Genomic DNA, 12,356 nt, shown 5'->3' on the forward strand with positions numbered 1-12,356 from the left:
CAAACACCCACCCATGACTAGTTAAAACTAATGGTGGTAAGGGCAAAAACGTTATTTTTTCTATAATATTAAAAATAAACTAAAATAGAATATGTATTTGTCCCCCTAAACTTTAAAAACTAAAATTTTCCCCTAGCTTCAGTTTTAAAAAATAGCAGTTTCACCCTAGGGTTTCGTTTTAAAATTTTCGACGACATCTCCAGCTCCATTGCTGACAGTCTCTCCCTCCCGAGGCATTATCTCCTTTCGGCGATCTCTTTCTTCCCATTTGGACCCCCGATCATCTTCAAAGAAGTTGTGGAAGACGAAAAACTTCGTCGGAGAAGACGATCGTCTTCCCAGACAAAGACGAGATGACTCGTCGTCTTCATCTAGGAAGACAATCATCTTCCCAGACGACGAAGACGAGATCGATTGATCTCGTTTTCGTCGTCTGGGAAGACTATTTCTCTTCCCAAACGATGTCTCTCGACGTCAGATAGGTTGGGGTGGAGTTGAGGGGAGCCGTCGGTGGAAGAGAAATTGTCGGGAGGGGAAGACGGACGACGATGGCGCCGGAGAAAGTGAAGGGGTTTGGAAACTAAACCCTAGGGGGGGAATGCGATCTTTTCAAACTTAGCTTAGGGATAAAATGTTATTTTTTTAAACTTTTATGGGGGAAAATGAGATTAAATTTTCAAGAGTTAGGGTTCTGTTAAATTTAACCAGTCATGGGTGGGTGTTTGGTGTTTCTGTAGATAAAAGATAAAACTTTGAGAATTCAGTATACCTTGGGTGGGAAATAGTCGTTTGGCCTTTTTTTTTTTGACAAAAATATGAAGTTACATTTTTGTTAGATTTGGATTCTTATTTTTGTCATCCACGCATAATCATCAACCATTTTGTTATAAGCTCGACACTAATTGTCAACCAATACAGTTCATTCTTATTTGTTGACTATATTTATGATTTTCTATCATTTTCCATTTCTCTTCAGGTGCACAACTATGTCTCACTTTTTTAGTTTCTATCTTATCATTTTTCACAAGTGTCGTTGTCCTCCACACTCACACCACCATCGTTTGACCCCATCAACCTCACCATTACCACAATCCACTTTTATTGTCTACTTTCACGTGCACCTCTACACATCCAACTTTTCACAACGATGTTTGTGTTGGTTTGGTTGGATGATTAATTTGTTGTTGTTTGTTATGGGGTTGATTGATTCTTCGTTTTTGTTTGATTTGTTGATAACAAAAGTTTACAATTGGTTTTGCCCACAAGGTGTTTGGGACTCTTGTTTGAGTTACACACAACATATTCAATAAATTGTCTGTGTAGTGTTAGTTTTGCTACACTCTTGCCCAACCACTGACATGCAACTCACATCTCATCTATCCACTTCCTTTGGGATTTTTAGTGTTCAATAAATGAGAAATTAAAAAAAAAATAAAATAGTTTAGGGTGAAAATGCAAATTTGTTATATTATTAGAGGTATAAATGATACTAATTCTATTATATATATATATATATATATATATATATATATATATATATATATATATATATATATATATAATGACAAAAATGAGTGAAAAACATAGTTTTTAAAGGTGAAATGACTATTTCCCACCTAAGATTGGATATAAACCTAACTTTCCATTTACAAACTATCAGAAATCTAAATATCTATCCGTTTGTTAAATTTTATTATTTCTATTAAGGGTAAAATTGTTATTTATTAAAATATTAAAAATCTAAAAATTTATCACATTCCCCTCCAAAGTTTAAAAATCTAACAGATTTCCTCTCACCCAAGGTTTGAAAAATCAACATTTTTCTCTAAGGTTTTTCACCACTATCGGTGGCCAAAGATGACAACAGTAGCATTCTCTCTCTCTCCTAGCTTCTTTCTCAATCGAGATCCATTTCCGACCATCATTGACCGACGAAGATGAATTATTCGTTTCTAGAGGAAAACAAGATTCGTCTTCGTTAGAGACAAAGATAAAACGTTTTCGTTTATAGACAAAGAACAATCTTCGTTAGTTGGTTTTCTTAATTGGTGACTTTCGAAAATAGAACAGGACTAAGAGAGAGAGAGAGAATGTCGTTGCCATCGTTTTCATTTTCAACTGCCAACAACATATTACAAAAACCCTAGGGTGAAATATAAGGTTTTCAAATTTTGAGTAAAGGAAATTTGTTAGTTTTTAAACTAGGGGTGAAAATGTGATAAATTTTTAATTTTTTTAAATATTTTTATTAAATAACAATTTTACCCCTGACAATAATAGTTAGATGGGTATTTGAATTTTCGATAGTTAATGGGTAAGAATTAGGTTTACACCAAACCTTGGGTGAGAAATTGTCATTTGGCCTTTTTTAAACTTAAATTAAGAAAAAATATTATTTCACCAAAGATTGAATTAGAAATAGTCATATGACCTTCAAATATTTATCAAAAATACTAATGACTTCAAATAAATTATTTTGAGCATAAATTAGTGTAAATAAACATCCTATAAATATTTCAAGCCATTAATGGAAAGATATATAAATTTGTTTATATATTATTTCAATTTTTTTTTTTTTTTTGAGATCTACAAATAAATTAATAAGTGTGAGATACAAAGTAGTGAAATTTATTAACATATTAGATATTAATAAATTTATGTGTAAAAATAAGATATATAATTTTATATATAAATAATAATATATTTTTATGTAATTAAATTTTTAATTTTTAATTATGTAATAATATGACGTTGATTATACACAAAATTAGGTATGAAATACGGTATCCTGTATCTCAGCCGCCCTTTAAAGTCACAACCTCTATAGATTCTCCACCATCTAACATGTCCCAAGTTCGATTCCCCACGGCGCCCACTATTTCGTCTGTAAAATATTATTCATTCGCACTAATCAAATTTCATATTCTGATTCTAATTTATTTCTCTCTCTCTCTCACTCGCTCTGTTCAGTTTACCCCTCTCTCTCTCTCTACCTTCAGTCCCAATGGCTACAGAGGGACATTTATCTGCTATAAAGGTACCCAGAAAGCTCCCCACGTTTATTTGAACTGAATTTCAGGGTTTTGTATTTTCTTATTTGTGGGTTTTTATTTTTGTTTTGTTTAGGGCGCCAAAGTGCTCATGGTTGGAGCTGGTGGTATCGGCTGCGAGCTGCTTAAGACTCTCGCTCTCTCCGGCTTTCAAGATATTCATATTGTTAGAACTTTTGCCTTTTGCTTTAAATTTTGAAGAAATTTATGTTTGGGTTTTGTTTCTGGTTTACTTGTGGTTACTAGGGTTTTTAGGTGGGTGATTATGTGTAATTATTACTTTTTTTTTGCTATTTCATTTGCTTGGGTTTAGTTAGTTGGTGCTTAAAGTGTCGAATTTGTTATATTTGGGTATTGTTATGAATAGAAAAATGGAAAGATTCCACCTTGAGGAGTTAGTTAGTTTTCCCCTTGAGTTTGCTTAGTGGGTTCAAATTATTTCTTACATTCTAGCTGTGTGATAATTTTGAAAAGTGGTGTGGATGTTGGTGGTGATTTCAATTCGGATGCTAAAAGATCAAATTTGATGGTAGTAGGTATTGGCTTTCAAGTATAGTTGTTGGCATTGATAACTGATTATGTTATATTTTCTTTATGGTGTTTGAGTTTACCCTTGATATTCAGTTAAGAAATCTGACGTTTTTCTTGGATACTTTGCATATAAATTTGTATAAAGAAGGTAAAACCTGTGTAATGCCTTTTTGCTTTGGCTTTATTTTTTCACTTATCCAGGGCCATGTATTTAGTCTTTTTCCTATTACCATTTTTTCCTTACCTCTGTCATTGATAATGGTAGCATTTTTTTCCTTTTTGGAACCTAAATTAAGATCATTTATTTGCTACAATATGTATGGGTGATTTCCTCTTTTTTTTTTTTGCTCATGACGATGAAGCTTTTGTTCCGAGTTTCGGAGGTTTCTTTGTTTTTTGCAACTTATGCTGGCATTTATTATTACAATAGAATAATTCTTTTTTGTGTAATCATCTGTTTGCAGATTGACATGGATACCATTGAAGTCAGTAACCTGAACAGGCAATTTTTATTTCGTCAATCACATGTTGGCCAGTCGAAGGCCAAGGTATGAACAGCAACACGAGTCTTTCTTTTTATGCTTACTGCAGCACTATTTATGTTTATTTATAACTCTCTAATCAATGTTTTTAACCAGGTTGCTCGGGATGCTGTCTTAAATTTTAGGCCTGGTATGACCATTACACCACATCATGCCAATGTTAAGGATCCTGAGTTCAATGTTGAATTCTTCAAGCAATTTAACGTTGTTCTGAATGGCCTTGACAATCTAGATGCAAGGCGGCATGTTAATCGCCTTTGCTTGGCAGCTGATGTTCCTTTAGTTGAAAGTGGGACTACAGGCTTCCTGGGACAGGTAATAATGATGATCTTTAATATTTTGGAAACAGTCTATTTATCATTAAAGGGGTTTTTTGAAAGACTGTGTCTAATTATACCTTTTTGTTTTGTATAAACACTTCTTTGAACTGTATGTTTACTGCAATTGAGTTTGCTTTCATCTTACTATAGTAGAAGTTTCAATCACCTGATACTTTAGCAGCCAAATAAAATTTAGTTATACAACCTGCAACTAGATTGCAAATAATGTTTTATTTTCTCCTCCAAGTATGTTACTTGCTGCTTTTTATAACCTTACAAAACATAAGTAATTTTTTATTGATGAGATCTTGGGAACTTCAAATTGTTATGAAAATTTTGTCTCCTTCAAAAAAGCTGGCATTCAACATGATGTGTGGGAATGGACTTTTAAGAATTATATCAACTTAGAGACATTTATTTAACATTGTAATTTATGCTTGGTAGTTGATACCTGATAATCTAAATCATTGAGTTTCACCTAATGTTCGAAAAGAAAATCTTCTTTTGTTTATTACTTTCTCATGTTACACATTCATGTTCTGTCCTCTTTCTGCCTGTTTGACTAGATATTCATGCTTTTAATTTGGTTATGTTGATTTTTTTCATTGTTTCTGATGATCATGATTCTTGGTTTTTACCAATTTCATGGAAGCCAGGTCACAGTGCATGTAAAAGGGAAAACTGAATGTTATGAATGTCAGCCCAAACCTTCCCCGAAAACCTATCCTGTCTGTACAATAACAAGCACTCCATCAAAGGTTTGTGCTTTTCTTTTTGCAAGAATGTGAGGTTTCCTTTTGTGGTGGAAAATGGAATGTTTGGTTGACTGTAACTTGCTATGATTATAATGTTATTACTAGTGGCTAATTGTGGTTATGGTGCATGATTTGCTATTTAAAGCATAATCTTGAGGGACACAAAGACTAGAAGGTGCAAAGTAATATGATGTGAGCAAACGTAAGTCTGAATTCTGTTGCTCCAAGAACAAAAGAAGTGAAAGCAACCATGAAATAGAGAGGATTAACTCTTGAAGGGGATGCTTTTGTTCAGGAACAACTAGAAATCTCTAGGATGCAGCAACTAATTTAATGGGAAAGAAAGTGGGTTTTGTTATGTTAATACTGCTGTAAAGATGGTAGATCTTATTTATCAAAATTGGCTCTGGTTCTTTTTGACTAATGACAAAATATTTATGTGGTAATGGTGCCTATGTTGAATTTGCAGTTTGTTCACTGTATCGTATGGGCTAAAGACCTGCTTTTTGCCAAGTTGTTTGGAGACAAGAATCAGGGAAATGATTTAAATGTGCGCTCCAATGATGCTACTGACTCATCAGAACAAGCAGAAGATGTATTTGAACGAAGAAAGGATGAAGATATTGGCCAATATGGAAGAAGAATATATGACCATGTGTTTGGTTCTAACATTGAATTAGCATTGTCTAATGAAGACACTTGGAAAAATAGGAATAGACCAAGGCCTATATATAGTAAGGATTTCCTGTTAGAAGAACTGAATCATCAGAATGGAAATGTGGATAAAAGTTGCATAACTGATACTCTTGCATCTGTGTCTGCCATGGCATCTTTGGGTCTGAAGAATCCACAGGATAAATGGTCCCTTCTGGAAAGTTCAAGAGTTTTCCTTGAGGCTTTGAAACTATTTTTTCTGAAGAGAGAAAAGGTTTTTCTTGATCTCATGCTTCTAAACCAATGTGTGGAAAAACCTTTGAATTTCTTGATTAACTAATTTTTCTTTTTCCGTTCAAAACTGAATATTATGTGTACATCATATTTTTGTTCAGGAGATTGGAAACCTGAGTTTTGATAAAGATGATCAGTTAGCAGTAGAGTTTGTTACAGCTGCCGCAAATATTCGGGCTGCTTCTTTTGGAATTCCTTTACATAGCCTTTTTGAAGCCAAAGGCATTGCTGGTAATATTGTGCATGCTGTTGCAACAACAAATGCTATTATAGCTGGGTTAATTGTAATTGAAGCAATCAAGGTGCTACAGAAGGATACTGATACCTATAGGTGTGTCTCAATTACTTTTTATCTGTTTAGGTTTTATTTTATGTTAATGCAACTTGTAATCTATCTTTATTCCCTGTACAGTGATATGTTCGTAAAGAAATTTAACTCAGACTGCTTTTTTACTTGTTTGAAATACTTGAAAAAAATTACTTCTACCAATGGTCTATTTCTGCATTGTGTTCTGCAAAATTCCTTTGCTTGATGATATTAGTGTTGCCATTTGTATCTGCATCTATGATTAGAAACTGCTAAGTATGCTGAAATCTTATTTTGAACTTCTATGCAGGATGACATATTGTCTTGAACATGTTACCAAAAAGATGCTCCTAATGCCAGTGGAACCTTATGAGCCAAACAAGTCCTGCTATGTTTGCTCAGAGGTATATTTTACTTCCTTTTAACACTATGTGGAAATCTCTTGATATGTTTGTCTCACTCTTGATGGTAATCTGCTGCTTAAAACAGACACCACTGTTGCTTGAGATTAATACTCATCGCTCAAAGCTGCGGGATTTTGTGGAAAAGATTGTTAAGGCCAAGCTAGGCATGAACTTTCCTTTGATTATGCATGGTTCAAACCTTCTTTATGAAGTTGGTGATGATCTTGATGAAGATATGGTAGCAAATTATGCTGCCAACCTTGAGAAGGTAAATTTTGTCGTTTAACTGGGAATGACTTTACTCCTTTAATGTTGCAACCATGCATTTTTCTTTGTATCTCTTCCACTCTGTTTTTTAGTTTAAATTAATTTTGTTTTTGCCTCAGGTGCTGTCTGAGCTTCCTTCTCCAGTTGATTGTGGGACTATTCTCACTGTAGAGGATCTTCAACAGGAGTTGAATTGCAGTATCAATATCAAACATAGGTTTGTATTTACTTTTAATAAGGAAAATTTCACAGCCAAGCAAAATATTTTCTTTTGACTGCTGCTGAAATTTTGCAGACTGCTGCACAATTTCCACTCATTTCGGGGATGGGAGGGTGTTCATTCCTTTACAAATCTGGTTGTAAAATTTTATTAGTGCATGCATGTTTTGTAATATATCGTATCAAGGCTTTTGGTATAGTGGCTGAAAAATAAACTTGTGTGTGATCTTTAGCTCGTATAATGATTGCTTTGGGGTTAGGTTCCTTTGTTTTGTTTCACGAGGGATTAGGGTAAATTTGCAAGTCTCTGTAGTTGATCAGATTGTTTTCTTAATCTTTTGATATTCTCATGGCTTACCTTATGGTTGTGTTGGTTTTCACGATGGTCAGTGAGTCTCTTGGATGATCTTAGCCTTCACTTTTTTGTATTATTTGTTTGATTAAGAGACTATAGTTGGAAGAAAGAAGAATTTTCATTGCTTTAACTCGGGTGACTTTTTGAAGTTTAGGTTGAGTGGTAAAATTTGAAGCACTGCCCCATTTACATTATCCAAAGCTTCATGAATTGTTTGGATTTGTTGATTTGTGATGAATATTTGGATCCCTGAATCTAATGATTTGTTTAAAAAAAATTTTATCACTTTTGATCAGCTGCTTATATATTTCACATGCTCTGAATTTTAACAGAGATGAATTTGATGAAGAAAAGGAGCCTGATGGAATGGTTCTATCTGGATGGACACAAGCTCCTGCAGTGGTTGAAAACAGTGGAAGCACATCAAATGTGCCACAAGCTGAAGTTGTGGAGGCTGAAAAGGATACCGAGGTGGAAGAAATTTCAGAACCCTCTGGCAAGAAACGTAAGTTAACAGAAGTGGATATTCCAAATGCTGTTGACGGCACTGGAAATCACAAGGAGGTGAAAGAGCTTGATGATGATGATGATGACGACGATCTGGTGATGCTTGAATATTTGGATTCAGTCGCCAACAAGAAGAAAAGATTACATTAGTTTTGGTGGTGGGAATCAACTGCTGACTGTGGAAGACTTCTTACTTCCTAATTTTGTACCATTAATGGAAAATTCAATTGGTGCATAAAGTGTTAGTTATTAGGTAACAAGACAGGATCTTATCAGTATTAGGTAACTATTTAATTGTAGCCCCCCATTTCTTTTCTTTTTTTTTTTTTTTTCTTTTTTGTGTAACAACCAATATATATTATGTATTTTTACTCAGCTAGGTCGACAATGGATGAGATGAAACTGTAATGTTGCCAGTAACAGATTTGTTGGATATTTGTTGACCCTAAGATCAAATGAGTGAAAGATTTGAACCTAAAATCCCTCTCATTTTGTTTAACTGCAATCTGGGTAAATGTTAGTTGTCTCTTATTTCCATAGGTCCAATTGTTGATTGAAATACATCTGAGGAAACAAATGCAAAAGGCGAGTTGTTTCATTATTGTATTAGAATAGAAAAATGGTTATTAGCGCTTTATAATATGTGGTATATATTTTATAATATGATATGTGTAAAAAATATATATATTTAAAAATGTATAAAAAATCGTTAATATAGTAGGTATGTTGTAAGATATAATATGATATGATATGTATTATTAATATATTTTTTTTAAAGAAATGATAATATAATAGAAGTGTATTTAATAATTTTAGAATTTTACATGATATGATATTTTTTAACACGATAATGCAACAATTAAATTTTACTATTATTTTATAATATTTAAAAAGAAATTGTATTCTATAATACAATGTACAATACGTAATACGTAGAATTAAGTTTTTCATATATGATTTTACTAGCATGATTAGAAACAACATGTCATTACTAAGGTTAAAAAGTCATCAGACATAAAAAATTAATTTCCCAAGGGACAGTAAAATGGATTACATAATTATGAAATTACAAGTTTTTGACTTCTGTACACAAGTGAAGCATTTCAAACAAAATGGATATATATATATATATATATATATATATATATATATATATATATATATATATATATATATATATATATATATATATATATATATATATATCAGCGGGTAATATATAAAAATTATATTATTATATTAGAACATAAGAAGCTAAGGAAATTGGAGCTGTAAATTATGTAATTTACAGAAGGAGGAAAAGCCTCATGATTAATGAACGAGTGGTGTGGAAAAGTGGGTGGTACTTGAAACCCTTCGACATTGATATTGCACATCTTTATTCCTATTCAAATATTTGAGCTTCCTTTTCTTGGCTTCTGGATTCTCTTGTTTCTTAAGGTCATCTACACTTCGAACGTCCGCCATGCAGGTAAAAGATCTTGCCTTCCCTGAGTAATACCTTGACAACCCTCTTCTGCAAAACAAAAACAATAACTATTCCATATATTCTTATTCATTGATTCATCAATTAATTCATTAATATCCTTTCTTACTTTTGAGGAAGACTTGTCTCCAACGAACCCATGTTGAAGCAACTGCTTGCATCTTCATATTGATTCATATCGTCCAACAGCGATGGAGTTAAAAAATTTCAGGGTCGATGGAGGTTTAATATTGAGGTAATAATGATTTATGGGGTCGTCAAGGAGGAGGGATTGGTTTGGTTTTAATGTTTTGTCTATAAATATGGGCTGGTTTGGAATCTCTCAAAACAAAACAAAAGGGGGCTTAAGCTGAACCATGCCATGTTGCTTAATTTGGTTTAGCTATGTATCTACATCCACATCCTTATCTATACTTGCTCTCGTTCAATCAATCTATCTTCTTGTCCCTACCGCTCCTCTTATCTATTGAAGATATATATGTCAATAAAGCAATTCATCTAAACCATTCTTTACGAGTGGGAATAAAACTACATGAGGGATTATAAAAGTCTCTTAAGTCTTTTTCGAAATTCTACACAAAACCAGGAATTTTGACTAAATTTAGTCTCCACTGATAGGTAACTGATTTGGTTGATGGTGATATTAACTACTTGCATTACACAATTGGTATTGAGATATTTGATGATATGCATGTACTGGAGTGGGTGCCATATAGTCAATTTTCAATTAAGTCATATTTTCAACTCTTTGAACGCTAACAAAATTGGTAAAATATTAAAACTTTTATTGTAAAGGTTTGGATTCAAGTCTCTATCACATTTGTGAAACCATTATTTATCTAGTGCATTGGTTGTGAGTTCTAATATAGTTAAGACTATCATAGTGTTAAATGATTTTACCAAAAAATGATGATAGATCTAGCATATCAAAGTTATTTGTCAATAACTAGGTGCAACAAAGAGGTGCACATTGTATATATGTGTTCACCAAATAAATCCACTAAGAGAATTTTATATAAATCGTTACTTCAATATCTATGAAATATATCTTCTAACAAATAGTGATAAATATGATCCTTTGAGTTGAGATCACTAGAGATCTTATATAAGAATCGATATGGACTAGTATCAATCTAATGTAGTTTTTGAAAAAGGATTGCCAAAATAGTTGTGAAAGTTATGTTTGATCAAAAAATGATTCTTTACTCTTGGGTATAAGAGTTGATATCTCTAACAGACCTACTAACGGACATCAACAACCATTTGAATTTATGGTCATAGTAAGATTAAGTTGTTGCTCAATCCAATATTATTCAGTTGTTGATAAAAAAAATCAGTCAATGCATACCATCAATTCACTAAGGTAAACATTAATTTTGTGTCTCAACTTTGAAGAGATATCGTATGCTTAAATGATCGAATTATAAGATAATCGTATTTTGACACGTCAAGGCTGATCGAAGCCCCTTTTTTTGGCATAACTTGTCGGACTCTAACTTCGACCCGACACAATACAATACGACATTGTGCACTATTTTTTTAAAAGTTTATTAATGATTTAAAAAATTTTATGATTTATTTATTATTACATAGGGAATTCAAATAATTTACATGTGAATCCAAAATATTTCTTAATGTTATAGAAAATAAAAAGTAATAATAAATTTATTATTAATTTTATGGGAAAACCAAAAGATAATGTGGAGAATCAAAATTTATTAATTATTTGTCATTATTCATACGAGAAAAACTAAAAGAATAATATAAGAAATCCAAAAAATTTAATAAAAAAATAATAAAAAATATTTGCAATTATATGGTTAGCCTGCTAAAAGACGTTGAGCTGGCCCGTTAAGTGTCTGACACAGCATGACCCATTGTAGCACGAGTTATGTCATGGCTCTATATATTTTTGTAGGTCAATCCGATACGAAAGCTCACAATTGTGTAAACCTTGGGCCCGACATGACCATAGGCATGTAGGCCATGTTAAAGCCGATGTGACCTAGCTCATTGTCGTGTCTAATCGTATTGTTTATAGGTAAAAATCAAATCACTAACACTTCATCTATTCGGTGGTCATGATGTCTTACTAGAAACCAATTTTGGTGTATGTATGTATACTATCAAATTATAAATTCAACACAAATGCAAACACTATGATGCAACACATAACAGAGAGCCTATAAGTTATACATAGTAAGCGACAGAGATGGAGTTTTAGAGGCTTTTGATTGCTTGGGATGAATCCAGCCCAGTATTCAAACTATTGGTTTCAATTCTAGTAAAGTTATCAAGCTTAAAGCATAATTTATGCTTTAATGACCAAAATAAAATAATTCATAGATGAATGGGTTTATATGAAATTGTATAACCTAAACCCTATATGAAATTGTAGAGTGTTGACTTTATATGAATTAGATGAAGTTGGGTTAAAAATTGGGTAAGTGTCAAATTAGACACATGATCTTGCATACTCTATCCACGCTTGTGTGTTATTTTGAGTTAATCTTATCCAATGATGTTATCATATATTTATAAATTTAGATTATCACATATTCAATAAGATAGATGCATGACCATGTACAGTGATGAACCATCGTGCATCATTTAAAAAAAGAACTATTTTTATGCCCAACCATTTTTCTTCACACTAGTGTATCTA

The 12,356-nt window shown here is 32.5% G+C and overlaps 1 protein-coding gene and 1 long non-coding RNA gene across 3 annotated transcripts; one reads left to right on the top strand and one right to left on the bottom strand.

Annotated features, from left to right (window-relative positions):
* Window positions 1-2,867: 2,867 nt before the first annotated feature.
* Window positions 2,868-8,685, top strand: LOC123213622 (SUMO-activating enzyme subunit 2). Of its 2 annotated transcripts, XM_044633098.1 has the most exons (12): window positions 2,868-3,037; window positions 3,127-3,216; window positions 4,046-4,129; window positions 4,220-4,438; window positions 5,100-5,201; window positions 5,668-6,126; window positions 6,248-6,477; window positions 6,764-6,857; window positions 6,943-7,125; window positions 7,244-7,341; window positions 7,420-7,480; window positions 8,031-8,168. In XM_044633098.1, exons 1-12 carry the CDS (start codon window positions 3,005-3,007, stop codon window positions 8,034-8,036), a joined length of 1,659 nt encoding a protein of 552 aa, XP_044489033.1. In that variant the 5' UTR covers window positions 2,868-3,004; the 3' UTR covers window positions 8,037-8,168. The 2 variants fall into 2 exon arrangements, with proteins under 2 accessions (XP_044489033.1, XP_044489032.1); XM_044633097.1 differs by lacking the exon at window positions 7,420-7,480 and having other exon boundaries at window positions 2,876-3,037; window positions 8,031-8,685.
* A 733-nt stretch (window positions 8,686-9,418) lies between these two features.
* Window positions 9,419-10,194, bottom strand: LOC123213626. The gene is made up of 2 exons (XR_006501724.1): window positions 9,801-10,194; window positions 9,419-9,721 (listed from the first exon to the last, which is right to left on the bottom strand). It is a non-coding gene; the product is annotated as an uncharacterized LOC123213626 (long non-coding RNA).
* Window positions 10,195-12,356: the final 2,162 nt, after the last annotated feature.

This window comes from Mangifera indica, chromosome 4 (genome assembly GCF_011075055.1).
Source record: "Mangifera indica cultivar Alphonso chromosome 4, CATAS_Mindica_2.1, whole genome shotgun sequence".
In the NCBI taxonomy this organism is placed as follows: Eukaryota; Viridiplantae; Streptophyta; class Magnoliopsida; order Sapindales; family Anacardiaceae; genus Mangifera; species Mangifera indica.